At 44.8% G+C, this 23,605-nt stretch overlaps 1 protein-coding gene across 1 annotated transcript; it reads right to left on the bottom strand.

Annotated features, from left to right (window-relative positions):
* Positions 1 to 5,481: 5,481 nt before the first annotated feature.
* On the bottom strand, positions 5,482 to 13,451 carry LOC125516100 (cold-responsive protein kinase 1-like). The gene is made up of 7 exons (XM_048681579.1): positions 13,100 to 13,451; positions 8,059 to 8,240; positions 7,843 to 7,958; positions 7,543 to 7,753; positions 7,192 to 7,429; positions 6,706 to 6,856; positions 5,482 to 6,166 (listed from the first exon to the last, which is right to left on the bottom strand). Exons 2-7 carry the CDS (start codon positions 8,126 to 8,128, stop codon positions 5,747 to 5,749), a joined length of 1,206 nt encoding a protein of 401 aa, XP_048537536.1. The 5' UTR covers positions 8,129 to 8,240; positions 13,100 to 13,451; the 3' UTR covers positions 5,482 to 5,746.
* Positions 13,452 to 23,605: the final 10,154 nt, after the last annotated feature.

Here is a 23,605-nt window from a genome sequence, read left to right as displayed (position 1 = left end):
AAGTAATGGGCCAACATGGGCCATAGGGGAATGAGAGGGGAGCCCACAAGGGGTGGCGCGTGTCCCTCATGGGCTGTCCGAATTGGACAAGGGGAAGGGGGCGCGGCCCCCCTTTCCTTCTCCCTCTCCCTCTCCTTCCCTTCCCCCCTCCGAAAGAAAAGAAAGGGGGTCCACTAGGACTAGGAGTGCTAGTCGGTTTCCCCCCCCCCCCCTTGGGCGCGCCCCTAGGGTCGGCCTTCTTCCCTCCTCCTTTATATACGGGGCAGGGGCACCCCAAAGCACATCAATTGTTCTCTTAGCCGTGTGCGGTGCCCCCTCCACATTTTACTCCTCTAGTCATATTGTCGTAGTGCTTAGGCGAAGCCCTGCGCAGATCACATCACCATCACCGTCACCACGCCGTTGTGCTGACGAAACTCTCGCTCGACACTTTGCTAGATCAAGAGTTCGAGGGACGTCATCAATTTGAACGTGTGCTGAACTCGGAGGTGCCGTACGTTCGGTGCTTGATCGGTTGGATCGCGAAGACGTTCGACTACATCAACCCGTTAAGTTAACGCTTCCTCTTTCGGTCTACGAGGGTACGTGGACACACTCTCCCCCTCTCGTTGCTATGCATCTCCTAGATAGATCTTGCGTGATCGTAGGAATTTTTTTTTGAAATTGCATGCTACGTTGCCAACAGTGGCATCCGAGCCAGGTCTATGCGTAGATGATATGCACGGGTAGAACACAATGAGTTATGGGTGATCATAGTCATACTTCTTACCACCAACGTCTTATTTTGATTCAGCGGTATTGCTGAATGAAGCGGCCTGGACCAACCATGCATGACCGCGTTCATGAGACCGGTTCCACCGATAGATATGCAACTTGTTTTGCATAAAGGTGGCTGGCGGGTGTCTGTTTCTCCAACTTTAGTTGAATCGAATTTGACTACAGTCGTTCCTTGTTGAAGGTTAAAACAGCACACTTGACGAAAAATCGTTGTGGTTTTGATGCGTAGGTAAGAACGGTTCATACTAGAAGCTCGTAGCAGCCACGTAAAACTTGCAACAACAAAGTAGAGGACGTCTAACTTGTTTTTGCAGGGCATACTGTGATGTGATATAGTCAAGACATGATGTGATATATTTTGATGTATGAGATGATCATGTTTTGTAAAAGTTATCGGCAACTGGCAGGAGCCTTCTGGTTGTCGCTTTTTTTATGAAATGTAATCCCCATGTAATTGCCTTACTTTATCACTATGCGTTAGTGATAGTCGTAGAAGCAATAGTTGGCGAGACGACAACGACGCTACGATGGAGATCAAGGTGTCAAGCCGGTGACGATGGAGATCATGATGGTGCTTTGGAGATGGAGATCAAAGGCACAAGATGATGATGGCCATACCATGTCACATATTTTGATTGCATGTGATGTTTATCTTTTATGCATCTTATTTTGCTTAGTATGGTGGTAGCATTATAAGATGATCCCTCACTAAAATTTCAAGGTATAAGTGTTCTCCCTGAGTATGCACCATTGCGTCGGTTCGTCGTGCCGAGACACCATGTGATGATCGGCTGTGATAAGCTCTACGTTCACATACAATGGGTGCAAGACAGTTTTGCATGTGAGGAATACTCAGGTTAAACTTTTGGAGAAGCCTGTATTTACAAGAAAGTGAGTGGGAGCTCTGTAGCATTTCTAGTACTATATGTGGATGACATATTGTTGATTGGAAATGATATAGAATTTCTGGATAGCATAAAAGGATACTTGAATACAAATTTTTCAATGAAAGACCTCGGTGAAGCTGCTTATATATTGGGCATCAAGATCTATAGAGATAGATCAAGACGCTTAACTGGACTTTCACAAAGCACATACATTGATAAAGTTTTGAAGAAGTTCAAAATGGATCAGTCAAAGAAAGGGTTCTTGCTTGTGTTACAAGGTATGAAGTTGAGTCAGACTCAATGCCCGACCACTGCAGAAGATAGAGAGAAAATGAAAGGCATTCCCTATGCCTCAGCCATAGGTTCTATCATGTATGCAATGCTGTGTACCATACCTGATGTGTGCCTTGCTATAAGTTTAGCAGGGAGGTACCAAAGTACTCCAGGAGTGGATCACTGGACAGTGGTCAAGAACATCCTGAAATACCTGAAAAGGACTAAGGATATGTGTCTCGTTTATGGAAGTGACAAAGAGCTTGTCATAAATGGTTACGTCGATGCTAGCTTTGACACTGATCCGGATGACTCTAAGTCACAAACCGGATACGTATTTATATTGAAAGGTGGAGCTGTTAGTTGGTGCAGTTCCAAGCAGAGCGTCGTGGCGGGATCTACGTGTGAAGCGGAGTAGATAGCTGCTTCGGGTCCGATATAGGTGTAATACCTAGTGCATCGGGTCCAATGAAAATATTTTGTGACAATACTGGAGTAATTGCCTTAGTGAAGGAATCCAAATTTCATAAGAGAACCAAACACAGTAAGAGACGCTTCAAGTCCATCCGTGATCAAGTCAAGGAGGGAGACATAGAGATTTGCAAAATACATACGGATCTGAATGTTGCAGACCCGTTGACTAAGCCTCTTCCATGAGCAAAACATGATCAGCACCACGACTCCATGGGTGTTAGAATAATTACAATGTAATCTAGATTATTGACTCTAGTGCAAGTGGGAGAGTGAAGGAAATATGCCTTAGAGACAATAATAAAGTTCTTATTTATATTTCCTTATATCATGATAAATGTTTATTATTCATGCTAGAATTGTATTAACCGGAAACTTGATACATGTGTGAATACATGGACAAAACAAAGTGTCCCTAGTATGCCTCTACTTGACTAGCTCGTTAATCAAAGATGGTTAAGTTTCCTGACCATAGACATGTGTTGTCATTTGATGAACGGGATCACATCTTTAGGAGAATGATGTGATGGACAAGACCCATCCGTTAGCTTAGCATAATGATTGTTAATTTTTATTGCTATTGCTTTCTTCATGACTTATACATATTCCTTTTGACTATGAGATTATGCAACTCCCGAATACTGGAGGAACACCTTGTGTGCTATCAAACGTCACAAAGTAACTGGGTGATTATAAAGATGCTCTACAGGTGTCTCCGAAGGTGTTTGTTGGGTTGGCATAGATCGAGATTAGGATTTGTCACTCCGAGTATCGGAGAGGTATCTCTAGGCCGTCTCGGTAATGCACATCACGATAAGCCTTGCAAGAAATGTGACTAATGAGTTAGTTGTGGGATGATTCATTACGGAACAAATAAAGAGACTTGCCGGTAACGAGATTGAACTAGGTATGAAGATACCGACGATCGAATCTCGGGCAAGTAACATACCGATGACAAAGGGAATGACGTATGTTGTCATTGCGGCTTGACCGATAAAGATCTTCGTAGGATATGTAGGAACCAATATGAGCATTCAGGTTCCGCTGTTGGTTATTGATTGGAGATGTGTCTCGGTCATGTCTACATAGTTCTCGAACCCGTAGGGTCCGCACGCTTAACGTTCGATGACGACTTGTATTATGAGTTATGTGTTTGGGTGACTGAAGATTGTTCGGAGTCCCGGATGAGATCACGGACATGACGAGGAGTTTCGAAATGGTCGAGAGGTAAAGATTGATATATTGGACGATAGTATTCGGACACCGGAATGGTTCTAGAGTGTTTCTTGTGTTTTTCGGAGTACCAGGAGGTTACCGGAACCCCGCGGGAAAGTAATGGGCCAACATGGGCCATAGGGGAGAGAGAGGGGAGCCCACAAGGGGTGCCCCCCATGGGCTGTTCGAATTGGACAAGGGGAAGGGGGCGCGGCCCCCTTTCCTTCTCCCTCTCCCTCTCCTTCGCCTTTCCCCCTCCGAAAGAAAGGAAAGGGGGGCGACTAGGACTAGGAGTCCTAGTCGGTTCCCCCCCCCACCCACCCACTTGGGCGCGCCCCTAGGGCTAGCCTCCTCCCCTCCTTTATATACGGGGACAGGGGCACCCCAAAGTACATCAATTGTTCTCTTAGCCGTGTGCGGTGCCCCCTCCACAGTTTACTCCTCCGGTCATATTGCCGTAGTGCTTAGGCGAAGCCCTGCGCGGATCACATCACCATCACCGTCACCACGTCGTCGTGCTGACGAAACTCTCCCTCGACACTTTGCTAGATCAAGAGTTCAAGGGACGTCATCGAGCTGAACGTGTGCTGAACTCGGAGGTGTCGTACGTTCGGTGCTTGATCGGTTGGATCGCGAAGACGTTCGACTACATCAACCGCGTTAAGTTAACGCTTCCGCTTTCGGTCTACGAGGGTACGTGGACACACTCTCCCCCTCTCGTTGCTATGCATATTCTAGATAGATCTTGCGTGATCGTAGGAAACTTTTTGAAATTGCATGCTACGTTCCCAATAGAGAGACGAGGAGAGAGGGCATCGGCGACAAGAGAAGGAGGGCTGCGGGCGGGTGATTCCACCTGCGAGGGAGGGGCGGCTTTTATAGCGGCCGGAGGGCGGCAACACGTGTGTACGCGTGGCGGGAAGGGGGCGCGTCGTCGCACCGCGCCGCCCATGAGGAATCAATGGAAGGCTGACCGGCAGCAGCCTTGGTTTTGATTCCCCGCGGGAAACCGAGGCGATGAGGACGACGAGGCTCGGGGGTCGCTGACTTGGCAGGCCCACCGTTCTTTCGTGCCAAAAATGATTGCTCCGGCGCCCCCGGGCGCCCCCAGCATGCCGGGTTCGGCCTGGATCCGTCGGAGCCAGTTTCGGGCCTAACCGGCGAAAAATAAGCTCATGGGGACGCAACTGGGCCATTTTTTAGGCGCCGGCGCCGAAAAAGGGGCCTGGGGGGCCTGTTAGGGGCGCGGCTGGAGATGCTCTCACTCATGTACGCTTCGGATCAACAGCCGGCCATTTCTGCATGCATGGACCATGGACCACTCCAATGGAAGCAGCACTGCAGCGCTACTACTAAAGATGCACCTTCATCTAAAAAAAAAACTAAAGATGGACCTCTACAAGGAGAGCTGCCATTGGGGCCTAGCCACAGGGGAGAAAGAGAAAGGGAAGGTATAGTGATGGTGATGGTGAGGGCAGGGGGGCCATGTTGGAGATTACCTCACTCGCTGAGAGGCGGAGGAGCACCTGGCTGGGTCCCTTCTTCTACGGGGAGCTACTTCCATGATGGTGATGCAGTCAGACATCATAGCTGCTTGCTTGGTAGTAGCAGTGGTAGAACACCTGCTATCGTGTTGCAGGCCTGCCGAGACAAAGACAATACATCAACCTATGCATTATCCAAATTACACCCCAAGCTGAGAGCAGATGTAGTAGTGTATAGGAAAAAGGAGACGATGGAAACTGATCATCGCAAGATGCGTTTTGCATTCTGGTAGTTCATGGCAACGTCTGGGGAGCATGCCCTTATAATGTTGGCCATTTATGAACTGTGATTTTGTTGGTACATCCAGGCAATGTACTCGCAGGATCGCAAACATGTACTATTTTCTTTCCACCAAACAAACAACGGACAGGATGTACATGCACACATATACAATGGCATTGCGCCACCAATCTAGTATTGTACACACAAAGTAAAACTCATGAACTTCTTTGTCCCAGCAATGCTGTGTACACTATAAACAAAGTGAATCTATACACTACGAAGAAAACTTCTGGAAAAGGGGGTATCTGGCTATGCTACTTCTCTACATGGTCTCCGTATTTGCAACCAACTTCAGGTCACTCACGCTCTGATATTGTGGTGAATGTGATGGAGGCTTGTGTCGTCTCTTGCGACAACAAAGGAGAAGAGTGTGCCATGATAGTGGATAGCAACGTGGAGGATGAAGCGAAAGCAATGTTATTTTCTCTCCTCATGCTCCTGATCTTAAGGTCCATAAAGTCGCTAATTGTAGCGGGCTTGCTGATCTTCTCCGAGTCAACATCCTTTTCGCCTGTTAGCATGCTGACGACAGTTGACATAGTGGGTCGATGTCTTGTGACATCTTGTGTACAGAGAAGTCCAACTTTCAGGAACCTGCAGGCTTGTTCAATATCCAAATCATCACCCGCAGAACTGTCTATGATTTTCGCCAAATCTCCCTGCTCATAATACATCCATGTCTGCAAGAGGAGAACCCCATTGGTAACCTCTGGGAACTGTAGCAGCAAAGAACAAAAGTCCATGAGTTAGAATATTTGCTCCCTCCAGTCATGCTAAGAGGTTATACACGATTTATGCATTTATGTAGAGACAAGGAAGCAGCTAGCGTGCTTGCCAGCGAGCAACTAAAATGTAAGTGCACGATAATAGTAATCATTTTTTTGTATTGTATTACTAATTTAATAAATGAAAAATGGACATGGCATGGCTAACATTCTAAAATGCAAGAGTTGTATGCATCTACAGTAGTTCTTTTTACCAGAAATCAAGACTGCTTTTATGCACTCCAAATTTCTGACGTGCCAGTACCATCCATCCATCAAACTCAAACTGTAAATAACTTCAGCTAAAAACTAATTCATTCATTATGGTACAATATACACCCTCCGTCCCATAATATAAGAATGTTTTTCAAGCTTTGTTAGTTTGAAAAACGTTCTTATATTATGGGACGGAGGGAGTAATAGTTTACTTTTTACCAATATAAGGAATGGGAAAAGAAGAGAAAGAAATATGGTATTCTATTTCATCCAACCTTTTCCAGAAGTATCTGGTCTTCATAGGGTAATCTTGAACTGGTGTTGGATCTCCCACTGACTATTTCCAGAAGCAAAACACCAAAACTATAAACATCTGACTTCCGTGTCACTTGTCCTCGAATAGCATACTCAGGAGCCAAGTAACCTCTGTGAAGTAAAACTGAGTAAGTAATGTCGCAAGTTTATAAGACCATAATGATCATTTATGAATAACTATGTCTTTATTTGTTATTTCAATTGTAATTGCCTCTAACTTCTCCTATGAAACAGGTGGTGTGGTTTCATCATATGTGAAAGATTCTTTTGGGGTGTATTAAATTCAACCAATTAACTTGAAATGCCAATTATAAGCAGTAGCTTCTGAAGGCTCACATATTGGATGCAATAACATCTTATATTATGGGACAGTGGGAGTAGTAAACATGGACTGCAGATGATAATTCATTATAGGTAGATAGTTCCATATGACAAAATTAACTTACAATGTTCCTGCAACCCGTGTGCTAATATGTGTCGCATTTGGAGGTAGAAGCTTTGCTAAACCGAAATCAGAAATTTTGGGGGTGAGATCCTTATCAAGAAGTATATTGCTTGCTTTGATATCCCGATGAACAATGTGGGGATTGACATCATCATGGAGGTATGCTAATCCTCGGGCGATACCAAGGCAAATATTTACTCTACTTCTCCAATTGAACTGGATATTGCTGCGGCCAGAACCTAATAAGAAATAAGAAGAAAAAAGCTAAGGAACATTAGAATATATACCTTTTTTAGCATATATGTATAAGTTTTGAAGAACAGTACGATGAAAAGAACTAATCAAGAATTACCTAGAAGTGTTTGTGCAAGGCTATTATTCTCAAGGTAATTGTAGACAAGGATCCTCTGGTTTCCTTCCACACAATAGCCATAAAGGCTGACAAGATTGCCATGAGATATGTTGGAAATTGACATCAGTTCATTCAGAAACTCCTTTAGTCCTTGTCTTGATTCTACAGATAACACCTTGACAGCAATAAGTTTTCCATTCCTTAGCCGCCCCTGCACCATTATATGATCAAACTTTAAACGTGTACATTTATTCCATTAGAATTCCATTTGGCTTATTAGTTGAAGATTACACACACTACCTTATATACAGATCCAAAACCCCCCTCGCCAATCTTGTTGGATGGGTTGAAATTTTCTGTTGCCCTTGCTAGCTCCTTATAAGTGTATCTTATTGTATTAATATCACCAGGGAGGTCTGTAAAAATTAGGTTAAGTATTTAAATATGGCAATATGAAGAAGGTGACCATATCATAGTTCACAAGAGTGTAGAACAGTCTGTATAAAAGATATCTACCTTCAGTATGCGTAGAAATTTGCTGGCGTGTTGCCCCACTTTTATAGCAGAAGAAAGGAGAACAACCCATTACTTATATTCTCAGAATATGTCTGCCTCACCGTCGTCAGTTCAATAAATACGTTTGAACTTATGATATCCACAAGGACATTTCACCAACCTTAAACAGCTGCCATCATATCCTGAAAATAAATGAAACTTATGGTCACCACAAAGAGAATTATACTGAATGAGCCATCATGTTTGTTAAGTTGCCAGTCGGTGGGTCCCTGTTAGAGTACGTAATGGGCCTAATAGGCCCGTTAGTCTTAGGGTTAATTAGAGATAAGAGTCGCTTTCTCAGAGGTCAAGTAAGCCTTGCTTGGGAGTCAAGTAAACCTCTCTATATAAAGAGAGGAGATGTATCAATCTAATCAAGCAAGCATTAAGAAGGAAATCCCTTCCATCTTGCCCGGCCGTGGGCAAAAGGCCCCCGGCCGGCCTTCTTGCGCCCTCCTTCTAGCAGCGCCGTAACAATTTGGTATCAGCTAGCTTCGGTTCGATCATGTCTTCACCGCCGCCCAACCCGTCTCTTCCGCTGCCGGTCACGACCGTCGCCCTGCTCCTGCCCGCGCCGGGATCCTCCGTCGCGCCCGCCCCCGTCGTCCTCACCCCGGAGGTGTCCGGGGCACTGCGGGACCTAACACAGCCGGTCCAGGAGATCCACCTGTTCTTGGCTGGGTCCTATGGGCCGCACCCGGCTGCGCCGCCCATTACCGCCACCGCGCCGCCGTGGCAGCCGCCGCACCAAGCGGCCCCCGCCGCGCTCACCGGGCTGCTGCAGCAGCCGCTGCAGCTGCCATCCATCGCCCCGTCCTGGCTGTCGTGGCAACCGCCGCACCAGGCGGCCTTCGCCGCGCTCGCCGGGCCACTGCAGCTGCCATCCATCACCACCACCGCCCAGCCCTGGCTGCACTGGCAGCCGCCGCTCCTGCCGGCCTCCGCCGTGCCCGGCGCTCCACCGCAGCAGCCGCTGCCGCTGCCCGGTGCGCCACCGCCGCAGCCGCTGCCGCAGCCACCGCCGGTTAGCTCCGGCCCCGCATCGACCGTGCCGGCGGGAGTCCCGCTCCACCAAGTCCAGTCCCCGTCGTCGCCGTCACCGCTTTCGTCTTGGATCGCTACCCGCCACGTGTCGGCGGCGGTGAGGCTACAGGCTACTGCGTGCGGCCTCCTAGCGCGTCGGCGTGTGCGGGAGATGCGTGGTCTGCAGCTGCCGCTCCTCCAAGTTGCCCTTCGCTGCGCAAAGGACCTCGATCTCATCCGCTGCGCCGGGGATCTTGGGCATGCGGTTTCCCCCACGGGCGGCGGGCATGCTGTTTTCCCCGCGGGCAACGACCTCAAAGTCTGCGACATCAGCGGTTGGGGGGGCGCACCCCTCCTCGTCATTCTCCATCGCAAGCCCTCCACTCTTCCCTGTGCAGTGCAAACCAACAGCCGTCCGGCAGGGAGAAGGCATGGTGTCACCGACAGCAGCGCACCGGGTAGCACCACTGCATTCCGCCACCGGCCGCCGCGAGGGCGCCTCTGCTGGTCACTCTTGCGACCACTTCCAGGTGGTCATACACATGCACTCCTTTTGTCCAGGTGGTGTCCATGGGATCCAGGTGGCTGTACACGTGCACGTCCGACGTGCGGATGGTGTCCATTTTTTGTTAAGGGGTCCAAAATAAAGCGTCCCAGTCCATTTCAGGTTGAGAATAATAAAACAAGCCGAGATGTAAAAGGCTTGTTTTTAGGTGTTAGGTTTTTGTTGCGTCAAGTCATGGTTATAAGTTGGTTAGGCTGCAGCTCGAGGACAAGCTGCATGTCCAGGTGGGGTGTAGTGTTAGAGTACGTAATGGGCCCATTAGTCTTAGGGTTAATTAGAGATAAGGGTCGCTTGCTTAGGGGTCAAGTAAGCCTTGCTTGGGAGTCAAGTAAACCTCTCTATATAAAGAGAGGAGATGTATCAATCTAATCAAGCAAGAATTAAGAAGGAAATCCCTTCCATCTTGCCCGGCCGTGGGCAAAAGGCCCCCGGCCGGCCCTCTCGCGCCCTCCTTCTAGCAGCGCCATAACAATTTGGTATCAGCTAGCTTCGGTTCGATCATGTCTTCACCACCACCCAACCTGTCTCTTCCGCTGCCGGTCACGACCGTCGCCCCGCTCCTGCCCGCTCCGGGATCTTCCATCGCGCCCGCCCCCGTCGTCCTCACCCCGGAGGTGTCCGGGGCGCTGCGGGACCTAACACAGGTGGTCCAGGAGATCCATCTGTTCTTGGCCGGGTCCTATGGGCCGCATCCGGCTGCGCCGCCCATCACCGCCACCGCGCCGCCGTGGCAGCCGCCGCACCAAGCGGCCCTCGCCGCGCTCGCTGGGCTGCTGCAGCAACCGCTGCAGCTGCCATCCATCGCCCCGTCCTGGCTGCCGTGGCAGCCGCCGCACCAGGCGGCCTCCGCCGCGCTCGTCGGGCTGCTGCAGCAGCCGCTGCAACTGCCATCCACCGCCACCACCGCCCCGTCCTGGCTGCCGTGGCAGCCGCCGCACCAGGTGGCCTCCGCCGCGCTCATCAGGCCGCTGCAGCAGCTGCCATCCACCGCCCCGCCCTGGCTGCAGTGGCAGCCACCGCTCCTGGCGACCTCCGCCGCGCCCGGTGCTCCGCCGCAGCAGCCGCTGCAACTGCAGCAGCCATCACCAGTCAGCTCCGGCCCCGCATCGACCGCGCCGACGGGAGTCCCGATCCACCAGATCAAGTTCCCGCCGTCGCCATCACCGCTTCCCCAGGGCGTCCCCATCCAGCAGATCAAGCTTCCGCCGTCGCCGTCACCACTTCCAGCTTGGATCACTACCCGCCACGTGTCGGCGACGGTGAGGCTGCAGGCTACTGCACGCGGCCTCCTAGCGCGTCGGCGTGTGCGGGAGTTGCGTGGTCTGCAGCTGCCGCTCCTCCCAGTTGCGCTTCGCTGCGCAAAGGACCTCGATCTCATCCGCTGCGTCGGGGATCTTGGGCATGCGGTTTCCCCCACGGGCGGCGGGCATGCTGTTTTCCCCGCGGGCAACGACCTCAAAGTCTGCGACATCAGCGGTTGGGGGGGCGCACCCCTCCTCGTCATTCTCCATCGCAAGCCCTCCACTCTTCCCTGTGCAGTGCAAACCAACAGTCGTCCGGCAGGGAGAAGGCATGGTGTCACCGACAGCAGCGCACCGGGTAGCACCACTGCATTCCGCCACCGGCCGCCGCGAGGGCGCCTCTGCTGGTCACTCTTGCGACCACTTCCAGGTGGTCATACACATGCACTCCTTTTGTCCAGGTGGTGTCCATGGGATCCAGGTGGCTGTACACGTGCACGTCCGACGTGCGGATGGTGTCCACTTTTTGTTAAGGGGTCCAAAATAAAGCGTCCCAGTCCATTTCAGGTTGAGAATAATAAAACAAGCCGAGATGTAAAAGGCTTGTTTTTAGGTGTTAGGTTTTTGTTGCGTCAAGTCATGGTTATAAGTTGGTTAGGCTGCAGCTCGAGGACAAGCTGCATGTCCAGGTGGGGTGTAGTGTTAAGAGTACGTAATGGGCCCATTAGTCTTAGGGTTAATTAGAGATAAGGGTCGCTTGCTTAGGGGTCAAGTAAGCCTTGCTTGGGAGTCAAGTAAACCTCTCTATATAAAGAGAGGAGATGTATCAATCTAATCAAGCAAGAATTAAGAAGGAAATCCTTCCATCTTGCCCGGCCGTGGGCAAAAGGCCCCCGGCCGGCCGTGGGTTAGCTAGGTGGTTTGAGACCAATATTTTCTAATTAATTGGGCAACTCTGCTTCTTCCATGGTGAATTGCACAGCTCCAGCCCTTTCGTGGTTTTAAAAAAAAAACACGGCCAATCTGTTCTTTTCAGTCCAACAGCTATATTAATTGGGATTTAGTTATATTTCTCCATCAAGAGGAGGAAGTAATATTATGTTAGTGTAAACTGTGACTACGTGCGGTGCTAAACAAAAATGCACACTTTCTGCCTTGCAACTAGCAGCTAAATCAGGCACTACTAACTTATAATTAAACGTACTACAGAAGTTTACAGAGGGAGTACAACTTTAAAGTTGTACTAAAGCAGCAACAAGTATTATGGATCGGAGGGAGTATTATCTTTTGCATGGAAGATCAAAATTGCTGATGTACTCCAGGGTGATCTGTTCAAGCTCAGAACATGCACAGAGTTCTCACCAGATAAACATATCTAACTACTACATCAGCAGCTGAAAGCAACTTAAGCTTATAGCCGACTATACAAATTAGATAAGGTCCACTATGACATAAATAGTACTTTTAAAAAGTGCGGCCGAGTATCTCAGTTTCTCCACCTGCGACGGCTGCTACAACTTTAATAAATGGGCAGAGCTCCCTGCGATAGGTATCAACAATATATTTATCAACACTTCAAATAAACTATTCAGCGGGATGTCACACTTGGACAGGCATTACCTCGTGGATGATTTCCTGCTAGGACTTCCAACTAATCTAGGGGGAAATGGTGGTGTATTCGTCTCGACAAAGATGATTTTATAGTCTAAGTGTCTCTGCTACCAATTAAACTAATCTATCTCACACCGTCACACGCAATAGATCGCCAAAAGGTACACGACTCCACCCAGCAGCTTCTGTGTTCACACAGGATACCACATTTCAGCTGTACAACACTTCTAAATACCCTCACCCAAAACCAGCCAAAACCGGCAAAACGTTGTGACGATTATAAACTATGGCGCAGGGCCAGGTACGAAACTACAATATTCATCAGCGAGCAAAATCGAAGCCGATTTCAGTCTTGGGCGACACTGGAACTAGATTCATCCCACGAATTCCTCCCAAATCTCCCTCTGATCAACCAATCATCGACAGAATCAGAACCCTGGAAAGTTCCCTAACCCCTTGGTGAAGAGCAGACCTAAGGCCGTAAAGTAGAATCAAAACGCCCAATCCTTCTCCTCCAGAGAGAAAGACCAGAGCACCCAACCAAGCAGGGTAGCAGACTGACCTGATCAACCGCAGCCTAATCCACCGTCCAGCCCCGGGAAGCTGTCCCCCGGGAAACTCGAATTCGACGCGATCCGGGACCGCAGAGGAAGTTACCGCCACCCTCGCAGCGCGCGCAGGCAGGCAGGCAGCTCCAGCCCGCCGCTCCTCAAGCAAGCAGACCCAGCGAGTCGGCGACGGCCGCGAGGGTTCACAAGAACGAGCGCAGTCCTTGGACTTAGCGGCGGCGGCGGCGGCTGGGAGGAGGAGGAGGCGGGTGGGAAATGGCGGCGTTGGACTGTGAGGTTTCGGTCCCAAGTGATTATTTGACTTGTGCTTCCGCTGTGGGGAGGGAGGAAGAGGAGGGGAAGGAGGGACGGGCCAGCACGCGGGCGCCTTGAAGTGGAGGGGGCTGGGCTGGTCAAACGCCAAGTGTTGACCACGTGGCCGCGTTGGATGGTTGGGTTCGGGTTAGGGTTCGACGCGGCGGCTGCCTGCCGGAGGGCCTCGGCCTCGGCCTCGCGTGTGAACCGGACGGGACCGGACCGGACCGGGCACATGAAAAATATTACTATCTTGGAGGACTAGGGGAGAATGAGTCAGGTCCATCGGGCTCTTTGGTTCTTTGATTTGATTTGATTGATGCGCTTCGCCAAAAGATGAAGAAAGTGACAATGGCGTGTGGAATTGATGAGGTGGGGACACGTGTGTAATCGCGAAATGGAGAGACTGATGAAACATCTTGACTGCAGCTTCACTTGCCGCAAGTTGTCCGAGTATCTGTACGAAGCAACGTGTGGTTTACTGTTTAAACACATGTGTTTCGCTCGTTGGATGATGGAACCTCGGCGGGTATCACACCCAAATAGCGGTATGACAGTATTGTAAAGAAACAAAGTGATTGATCGAAAAGGCATTATCTATTGATTCCGGGAAAGTCCTTTTATTAAAAGGATTAGTGTGAAAATTTATCTTTGCACCTGAGCTACAGTAAACTCAAAAACAATATTAGAAAATTTTAAAAATCTGTTTTTTTTCTTTTGCATGCAAGATGTTTGAGTGCGTGATGTTCAGAAAAAATTTCATCATGTTTGGACATTGAGGAGCTCGTAGAAAAAGAAGAGAAAACCGGTCCAAACAGTAACCTTACTCATAGAGCCGGATTTTGTCTTTTTTGTTGCACGCTCCTCGAATGTTCAAACTCTACCAAATTTTGAATGAACATCACGCACATGAGCATCTTGCTTGAAAAAATAGATTTTTTTGATTTTTTTCTATTTTTAGTGGATTTTTTATTTTTTCGAAGCAGAAACGCCGCTCTCAAATGTCTCTATTTGAGGCACCTGTTACACGAGAAGTGCCTTTTTTGATTCTAAAAGACACATATACAACGAGAAGGTGTCTGTTTGGATGGACACGTGTGCGCATTACTTTGGGCATGTTCCAACCACCTAAGGCTGTTAGGATCTAATCCTAACACTCCCCTTGCACAAAGTTGTATTTTGTGTGATCTTGAATTACTTGTATAATCTTGAGAATCTTTGTCTTGACCGCAAGTGTATATTATCTTGAGTAACTCCTCCAAAAGTCCTATGGGAAAAATATGAGGAGAGTAGTGTGTATGATATGTTGCTAAAACTCTTTTAAACCCATTGGGAAAAACAAAGAGAAAATGATACAATATATATTGATTATTATCTCCTTGATAACTCATATGAGAAAAACCTTTGAAGAAGGAGAAACTCGTTGGTGAGTTTGGAGAACAATAAATATGCTTTTTATATTTTCCTTTAAAAACCCAAGTGGAGAAAATGAAAAGTATCACATGTTTGCCTCATTAACAATCTTTTATGAGAAACTTCGAGATAAAGCTCATAAGGGAAAGGAGTGTGATTTGATATGCCACTGAAAACTCCTTTAAAATCCAGTGGAAAAAATATAAGAAAAAAATGGTATATAACATATGATGATAATGTTGGAACATGTAGTAGAAAAAAAAATCACCGTACGATCAACAAGGAACACTATGAAGATGCAACAATGGTTTGGGTCGGATCCTTAGCAACTTCGAGTTGCAGCAGAAGAAGATGAATCGGTGTAGATCGTACTTGGAGTCTCTCTGTGATAGCCTGGCTTAATAGGGATTATAGATTACTAATATCGATAAGGAATGCCTTCTTTTCCGGGAGCCCATTCGGAAAGAACTCCAAAGTTAAGCTTCCTCAGCTTGGAGTAATTTTAGGATGGGTGACCGACCGAAAAGTTGGTCCCGGGTGCGCACGAGTGAGGACAAAGTGCGCAGGAAAGACTAGTATTGATCTGGGGGCAGTCTAGATCCCGCCAGGAGTAACGACGACCGGAGGGTGCGTCCGGGGCGTTACACTCTCGAACCATCCTTGAACGATCACTCGAACAAAAGACCAAAAGCACGGCCTCTCTATAGATTGCAAGCGTACGATCTTCACGATACGGTAGCGTTTCGCCGTCCACAGCTAATCGTCGCTAGAGAATTAGAGGGAGGATATTAGAACCTCACTGGACTTCTAAATATGAGGACTATAGGATTAGGTCTAGCTCTAATTACATCAACTAGGACCAGCTAGAACTAGAACTAGAGGACTAGAGGAGGCTCCAAAAGTTGTGTTCAAAAGGTGTCAATACCTCTAGTATATATGGGTTGGAGGGAAGAGGGAGAGGCGCCACAAGGGGGAGGACTCCCCCTCCCCCCTTGCACCAGCCCTAGGGGGAGGACTCCAATTTGGCCTATATATTATTAATTTAACATCATCAGAAAACATTTTCCACCTATGTATTATTTATTAACCTGGTATTGACCGATAAACTCCGAAACCCTTCCGTGACCCCAAAATGCTTCCGGTTCCTCTTGAAACTATTCCGAATATTAATGAAAATATTTGACAAATATATTCTAATTATTCCCATCCTATTAACACTCAGGAAATCATGATTATATTAAGCTTGTGACCCTATAGGTTCGATAAAACATAGACATGAACAAAAACCCCTTCCGTTCAATGACCGTTAGTGGAATCATGGACATCCATATCAATCCCTATGAGTACACAAATGACGCGAGTGAACATAGGGATTGATATGGACGTCCACGGTTCCGCTATCGGTCATTGAACGAAGGAGTTTCATTCATATCTATGATTTACCAAACCTACGGTGTCACAAGCTTAAGGTAATCACGATCTGCTGAGTGTTAACAGGACTAGAGTATTGAGGATTTATTTGTGGAGTTGTTTCATTAATATACAGAATAGTTCCGACAGGAATCAGAAGCGTTTCAGTGTCACTGGAAGGGTTACGGAGTTTATTGGGCAATACCGGTATTACCAACAAATAATGTATACATGGAAAATCTTTTCGGTGATGTTAAATCAATAATAAAAGGCTCTAGTAATTGTTAGGAGGATTTTATATTTAATTTAATATCAAGGGGCCTGTTGTGTACTATGCAACTTTATTCTTATAGACTCGTGTTGGGCCTCCAAGCGCAGAGTTTTGTAGGACAGTAGCAATTTTCCCTCAAGTGGATGACCTAAGGTTTATCAATCTGTGGGAGGTGTAGGATGAAGATGGTCTCTCTCAAACAACCATGCAACCAAATACAAGAAATCTCTTGTGTCCCCAACACACCCAATACAATGGCAAATTGTATAGGTGCACTAGTTCGGCAAAGAGATGGTGATAAAAGTGTAATATGGATGGTAGAAATATATTTTAATAATCTAAAAATAAAAAACTGCAAGGTAGCAATTGGTAAAACGGAGCACAAACGGTATTGCAATGCTTGAAAATGAGGCCTAGAGTCTGTACTTTCGCTAGTGCAATCTCTCAACAATGCTAATATAATTGGATCATATAACCATCCCTCAACATGCAATGAAGAATCACTCCAAAGTTCCTATCTAGCGAAGAACGTAAGAAGAAATCGTCTATAGGGTATGAAACCACCTCGAAGCTATTCTTTCCGATCGATCTATCCAAGAGTTCGTACTAAAATAACACCAAATAATTTCAGATTCATAATACTCAATCCAACACAAAGAACCTGAAAGAGTGCCCCAAGATTTCTACCGGGGAAACAAAGACAAGAACGTGCATCAACCTTTGCGTAGATTACCCCAATGTCACCTTGGGAATCCGCGAGTTAAGTGACAAAACATATATCAAGTGAATCAAAATAATACCCCATTGTCACCACGGGTATTCATATGCAAGACATATATCAAGTGTTCTCAAATCCATAAAAGTATTCAATCCGATAAAACGAAATCTCAAAGGGAAAACTCAATTCATCACAAGATACAGAGGGGAAAACACCATATGATCTGACTATATTAACAAAGCCCGCGATACATCAAGATCGTGACATCTCAAGAACACGAGAGGGAGAGAGAAAGAGAGAGAGAGATTAAACACATAGCTACTGGTACAAACCCTCAGCCCCGAGGGTGGACTACTCGCTCCTCATCGTGGTGGCCACCGGGATGATGAAGATGGCCACCGGTGATGATTCCCCCCTCCGGCGGAGTGCCGGAACGGGGTCTAGATTGGTTTTCGGTGGCTACAGAGGCTTGCAGCGGTGGAACTTCTCATCTAGGGTTACCCTCGAGCATTTTGGAATATTTTACGATATATATGGCGAAGAGGGGGTACGGGAGGCCACCGAGGTGGGCACAACCCACCTGGGCGCGCCTAGGCCCCCAGGCGCACGCTGGTGGGTTGTGCCCCCCTCGGGGCACCCCCCAAGTGCTGCTCTGGCCCATTGGATGTCTTCTGGTCCATAAAAAATCCACAAAATGTTTTGCGGTGTTTGGACTCCGTTTGATATTGATTTCCTGCGATGTAAAAAACAAGCAAAAAAGAGCAACTGACACTGGGCACTGGGTCAATAGGTTAGTCCCAAAAAATGATATAAAGTTGCTATAAAATGATTGTAAACATCCAAGAATGATAATATAACAGCATGAATACTTCGTAAATTATAGATACGTTGGATACGTATCAGCATCCCCAAGCTTAATTCCTACTCGTCCTCGAGTAGGTAAATGATAAAAGAAATAATTTATGAAGTGTGAATGCTAGCAAAGTGCACAAGTTTGATCAATGACAATTTCAATCACTTTTCCTAGCATCATAACAACAATTCTTTCTTATAAAACTTCTCATGTTAAAGTAGCAACCAATTCACATGTTAAGGTTCAAACAATGAACTCTCTTGAAACTCAACAACCTATGTTCTCAGTCACCAAGCAATTGTAATTCAACCTATTTAACAGAGTTTAAGTAAGAGATCCACATACTCAACCATCGTATAGTCTTCTATGATTTCTAACACTCATCGCATACACATGAGCAAAACGTTTCAACCGGACACATAGTAAGATAGGGACTTATAATTTCGCCTCCCAACATATTCACCTCAAGGGTGATGTCAACAATAATAACTCATGCTACCCATATCCAACTGGATATATGTGCCTAGATCTTTCCTCACCACACGATGCTTGCCAAAAGAGAAAAATAAAAAGGAATAGAGAGAAAAACCTTGACTCTTGCATGAAAGTAAATACATAAAAGTAAAAAATAGGCCCTTCGTAGAGGGAAGCAGAGGTTGACATGCGCTTATTTATTTGTATGCTCAACCCCTTAGTGCAAAAGAACATCATGTTAAATTGCCCCTTATGATAGCAACCTTCATTATGCAGTCTGTCGCTTTTATTCTTTGCCATCACAAGTTCATACAACGCTCAATTTCCTCTTACACTAAATGATCTAACACTTTTAGAAGCAATTTTTATTGCCTTATTGCACTGATGACAACTTACTTGAAGGATCTTGCTCAATCCTTAGGTAGGTATGGTGGACTTTTGAAAATAAGATTTAGATTTAAGGGTTTTTGGATGCACAAGTAGTATCTCTACTTGGTGCGGAATTTTTGGCTAGCAAGGATGGGGGGAAAGCACCACATGTTGAAGGATCTATGACAATATAACTTCTATGGGAATATGAACAAACATAAACCATTACGTTGTCTTCCTTGTCCAACGTCAATTTTTTTGGCATATAATATTTTAATGGGGGCTCACAATCACAAAAGATTTCCAAGATAGTGTATTTTCATGTGAAAGTTCACTTCTTATACTAATTATTCATGAATTGCTTGTATGACCAATATTGGGATTGTCAAGCTTCAAAAGATTTCACTTCCTAAACCCAATGTGAAGCTACCACTAGGCATGATACAATTTCAAATTCATGATATTCAATTCATTCAACAATTTACTCATAGGATATAAGTGAAGCACAAGAGTAAATGACAAGCTTCTCCAAAAAGATATAAGTGAAGATCAAGCGAGTAGTTATGTAAATGGGTAGCTATTTGAGGACTCTCTCTTATTTAAAAGTTTCAGATCTAAGTATTTTATTAAAACAAAAATAAAAACAAAACAAAATGACATTCCAAGAAAAGCACACATCATGTGAAGAAGCAAAAACTTAGGCTCAACCGATACTAACTGATAATTGTTGAAGAAGAAAGGTGGGATTCCTATCGGGGCATCCTCAAGCTTAGATGCTTGAGACTTCTTGAATATTATCTTGGGTTTCCTTGGGCACCACCAAGCTTGAGCTTTTGTGTCTCCTTAATTCCTCTCATATCACGGTTTTCCTAAATCTTAAAAACTTCATCCACACAAAACTCAACAAGAACTCGTGAGATAAGTTAGTATAAATCAATGCAGAACCTTACCATTCTCTACTTTAGAAAATCACCAAAATTATTATTTAACATTTCATACTAAATGCCTCTGCATATTTAATACTCCTATTCTCAAATAGAATCATTAAATGAGCAAACATATGCAAACATAACAGCGATCTGTCAAAACAATATTGTCTGTAAAGAATGCATGAATATCAATACTTATTTAACTCCAAAAATTCTGAAAATTTAACACACCGTAGAAAAATTTATCAGAGCTTATTGTGCAAAAAGTTTCAGCATTTTATCACATTATAAATTTTCTCGGGAATTTTTGCAACAGCGATAAACTTTCTGTTTTCAAACAGCAACATGTAGACTTGCAAAATAAGCATGGCAAAGGCTATACTTGACATTTTTATTGAACATAAAGATGCGAAATATTATTCGAAATAAAAAAAAAGAAAATCCTAACAAAATAAAATGACGCTCCAAGCAAAACACATATCATGTGACGAATAAAAATATAGCTCCAAGTGAGGTTACCGATAATGTTGGAGACGAAAGAGGGGATGCCTTCCGGGGCATCCCCAAGCTTAGTTGCTTGGATCTTCCTTGAATATTACCTTGGGGTGCCTTGGGCATCCCCAAGCTTAGGGTCTTGTCACTCCTTATTCTCCTCATATCGATGTCTCACCCAAAACTTGAAAACTTCAATCACATAAAACTTAACGAAACTTCGTGAGATAGGTTAGTATGATAAAGAGCAAACTATTTCACTTTGGTACTGTCAAAGACAAGATTCATAATTGGTCTCACACAATGACTAATGTATCATATCATTTCCACAATTTATATTGAGCAATATAAGCCATAAAAACTAGAAAACAAGCAAACTATGCATTGAGAATAGAATCTGTCAAAAATAGAATAGTCTGTAGTAATCTGTACTCCAACCATACTTCTGTTGCTCCAAAAATTCTGAAAAATTAGGACAACCTGGGCAATTTGTCTTTTAACCTTCTTAAAAAAGAATCAGTATATTATCAAGCTTCTGTTAGAAATGAGAATTATTTTCCTGAGTGCAAAAGTTTTTGTTTTTCAGCAAGACCAAATCAACTATCACCATAGACCATCCCAAAGGTCTTACTTGGCACTTTATTGAAACGAAAGCAATAAAACATGATCACTACAATAGCCTAATCATGTGAACACACAAAAACAGTAGGTAAAAGTGTTGGGTTGTCTCCTAACAAGTGATTTTCTTTAATGCCTTTTAGCTAGGCATGATGATTTCAATGATGCTCACATAAATGAAAAGAATTGAAACACAAAGAGAGCATCATGAATCACATGTCAAGCACATTTAATCCAAACATACTTCCTATGCATAGGGACTTTGTGAGCAAACAATTTATGGGAACAAGAATCAACTAGCATAGGAAGGCAAAACAAGCATAACTTCAAGATTTTCAACACATAGAGGGGAAACTTGATATTTTTGCAATATGTAAAAGTATATGTTCCTCTCTCATAATAATTTTCAGTAGCATCGTGTAGAAATTCAACAATATAACCATCACATAAAGCATTAATTTCATGAAACAAAAGCATAGAAAACTTATTACTCTCCACATAAGCAAATTTCTTCTCATCAATAGTAGTGGGAGCAAACTCAACAAAATAACTATCATGAGAGTGAAAATTAAAATCATGATGACAAGTTTCATGGTTATCACTATTCTTTATAGCATACATTTCATCACCATAATCATCATAGATAGCAACGTTGTTATCATAGTCAACTGAAGCCTCATCCAAAATGGTGGATTCATCACTAAATAAAGTCATGAACTCTCCAAATCCACTTGCATCATTATAATCATCATAAATAGGAGGCATGCAATCATTATAACAAACTTTCACATCAAATATTGGGGGACTAAAAATATCATCTTCATCAAGCATAGCATCCCCAAGCTTATGGCTTTGCATATCATTAGCATCATGGATATTCAAAGCATTCATACCAACAACATTGCAATCATGTTCATCATCCAAAGATTTGTTTCTCAAATATTTTATAGAAATCGTCTTCTATCAATTGAGCACAATTTTCTTTTTCCATCATTTTCACGAAAAACATGATAAAGATGAATAATATGATGCAACGTCAATTCTATTTTTTGTAGTTTTCTTTTATAAACCAAACTAGTGATAAAACAAGAAACTAAAAGATTCAATTGCAAGATCTAAAGATATACCTTCGATCACTCACCTCCCCAGCAACGTCGCCAGAGAAGAGCTTCATTGACGGGATGTGAGTGCCGCTTACCTAACCTCCCCGCCAGCGGCGCCAGAAAAGAGCTTGATGTGTACCACGCAACTTTATTCTTGTAGACTCATGTTGGGCCTCCAAGCGTAGAGTTATGTAGGACAGTAGCAATTTTCCCTCAAGTGGATGACCTAAGGTTTATCAATCTGTGGGAGGCGTAGGATGAAGATGGTCTCTCTCAAACAACCCTGCAACCAAATACAAGAAATCTCTTGTGTCCCCAACACATCCAATACAATGGCAAATTGTATAGGTGCACTAGTTCAGCGAAGATATGGTGATAAAAGTGTAATATGGATGGTAGAAATATATTTTTATAATCTGAAAATAAAAAAACAGCAAGGTAGCAATTGGTAAAATGGAGCACAAACAGTATTGCAATGCTTGAAAATGAGGCCTAGGATCCGTACTTTCGCTAGTGCAATCTCTCAACAATGCTAATATAATTGGATCATATAACCATCCCTCAACGTGCGATGAAGAATCACTCCAAAGTTCCTATCTAGTGGAGAACATAAGAAGAAATCGTTTGTAGGGTACGAAACCACCTCAAAGCTTATAGTGATGTGCATTACCGAGAGGGCCCAGAGATACCTCTCCGATACTCGGAGTGACAAATCCTAATCTTGATCTATGCCAATCCAACAAACACCTTTGGAGACACCTGTAGAGCATCCTTATAATCACCTAGTTATGTTGTGACATTTGATAGCACACAAGGTGTTCCTCCGGTATTCGGGAGTTGCATAATCTCATAGTCAGAGGAATATGTATAAGTCATGAAGAAAGCATTAGCAATAAAACTTAACGATCATTATGCTAAGCTAACGGATGGGTCTTGTCCATCACATCATTCTCTAATGATGTGATCCCGTTCATCAAGTGACAACACATGTCTATGGTCAGGAAACTTAACCATATTTGATTAACGAGCTAGTCAAGTAGAGACATACTAGGGGCACTCTGTTTTGTCTATGTATTCACACATGTACTAAGTTTCCAGTTAATACAATTCTAGCATGAATAATAAACATTTATCATGATATAAATAAATACAAATAACAACTTTATTATTGCCTCTAGGGCATATTTCCTTAAGTCCCCCTCTTGCACTAGAGTCAATAATCTATATTACATAGTAATGATTCTAACACACATGGAGTCTTGGTGATGATCATGTTTTGCTCGTGGAAGAGGCTTAGTCAACAGGTCTGCAACATTCAAATCCGTATGTATTTTGCAAATCTCTATGTCTTCCTCCTTGACTTGATCGCGGATGGAATTGAAGCGTCTCTTGATGTGTTTGGTTCTCTTGTGAAATCTGGATTCCTTCGCCAAGGCAATTTCTCCAGTGTTGTCACAAAAGATTTTCATTGGACCCGATGAACTAGGTATTACACCTAGATTGGATGTGAACTCCTTCATCCAGACTCCTTCATTTGCTGCTTCCGAAGCAGCTA

This window comes from Triticum urartu, chromosome 6 (genome assembly GCF_003073215.2).
Source record: "Triticum urartu cultivar G1812 chromosome 6, Tu2.1, whole genome shotgun sequence".
NCBI classification, from domain to species: Eukaryota; Viridiplantae; Streptophyta; class Magnoliopsida; order Poales; family Poaceae; genus Triticum; species Triticum urartu.
This window is presented reverse-complemented; position numbering and strand designations above follow the sequence as displayed.

What these genes read in the sequence shown, in the direction of transcription:
- LOC125516100 (XM_048681579.1), bottom strand. Translation starts at nt 8,128, where the DNA reads ATGGGTTGTTCTCCTTTCTTCTGCTATAAAAGTGGGGCAACACGCCAG. An exon ending in GTTTTGGATCTGTATATAAG is followed by an intron (nt 7,754 to 7,842) that starts GTAGTGTGTGTA and finishes ATAATGGTGCAG; the next exon opens with GGGCGGCTAAGGAATGGAAA. An exon ending in ACCAGATACTTCTGGAAAAG is followed by an intron (nt 6,167 to 6,705) that starts GTTGGATGAAAT and finishes TTGCTGCTACAG; the next exon opens with TTCCCAGAGGTTACCAATGG.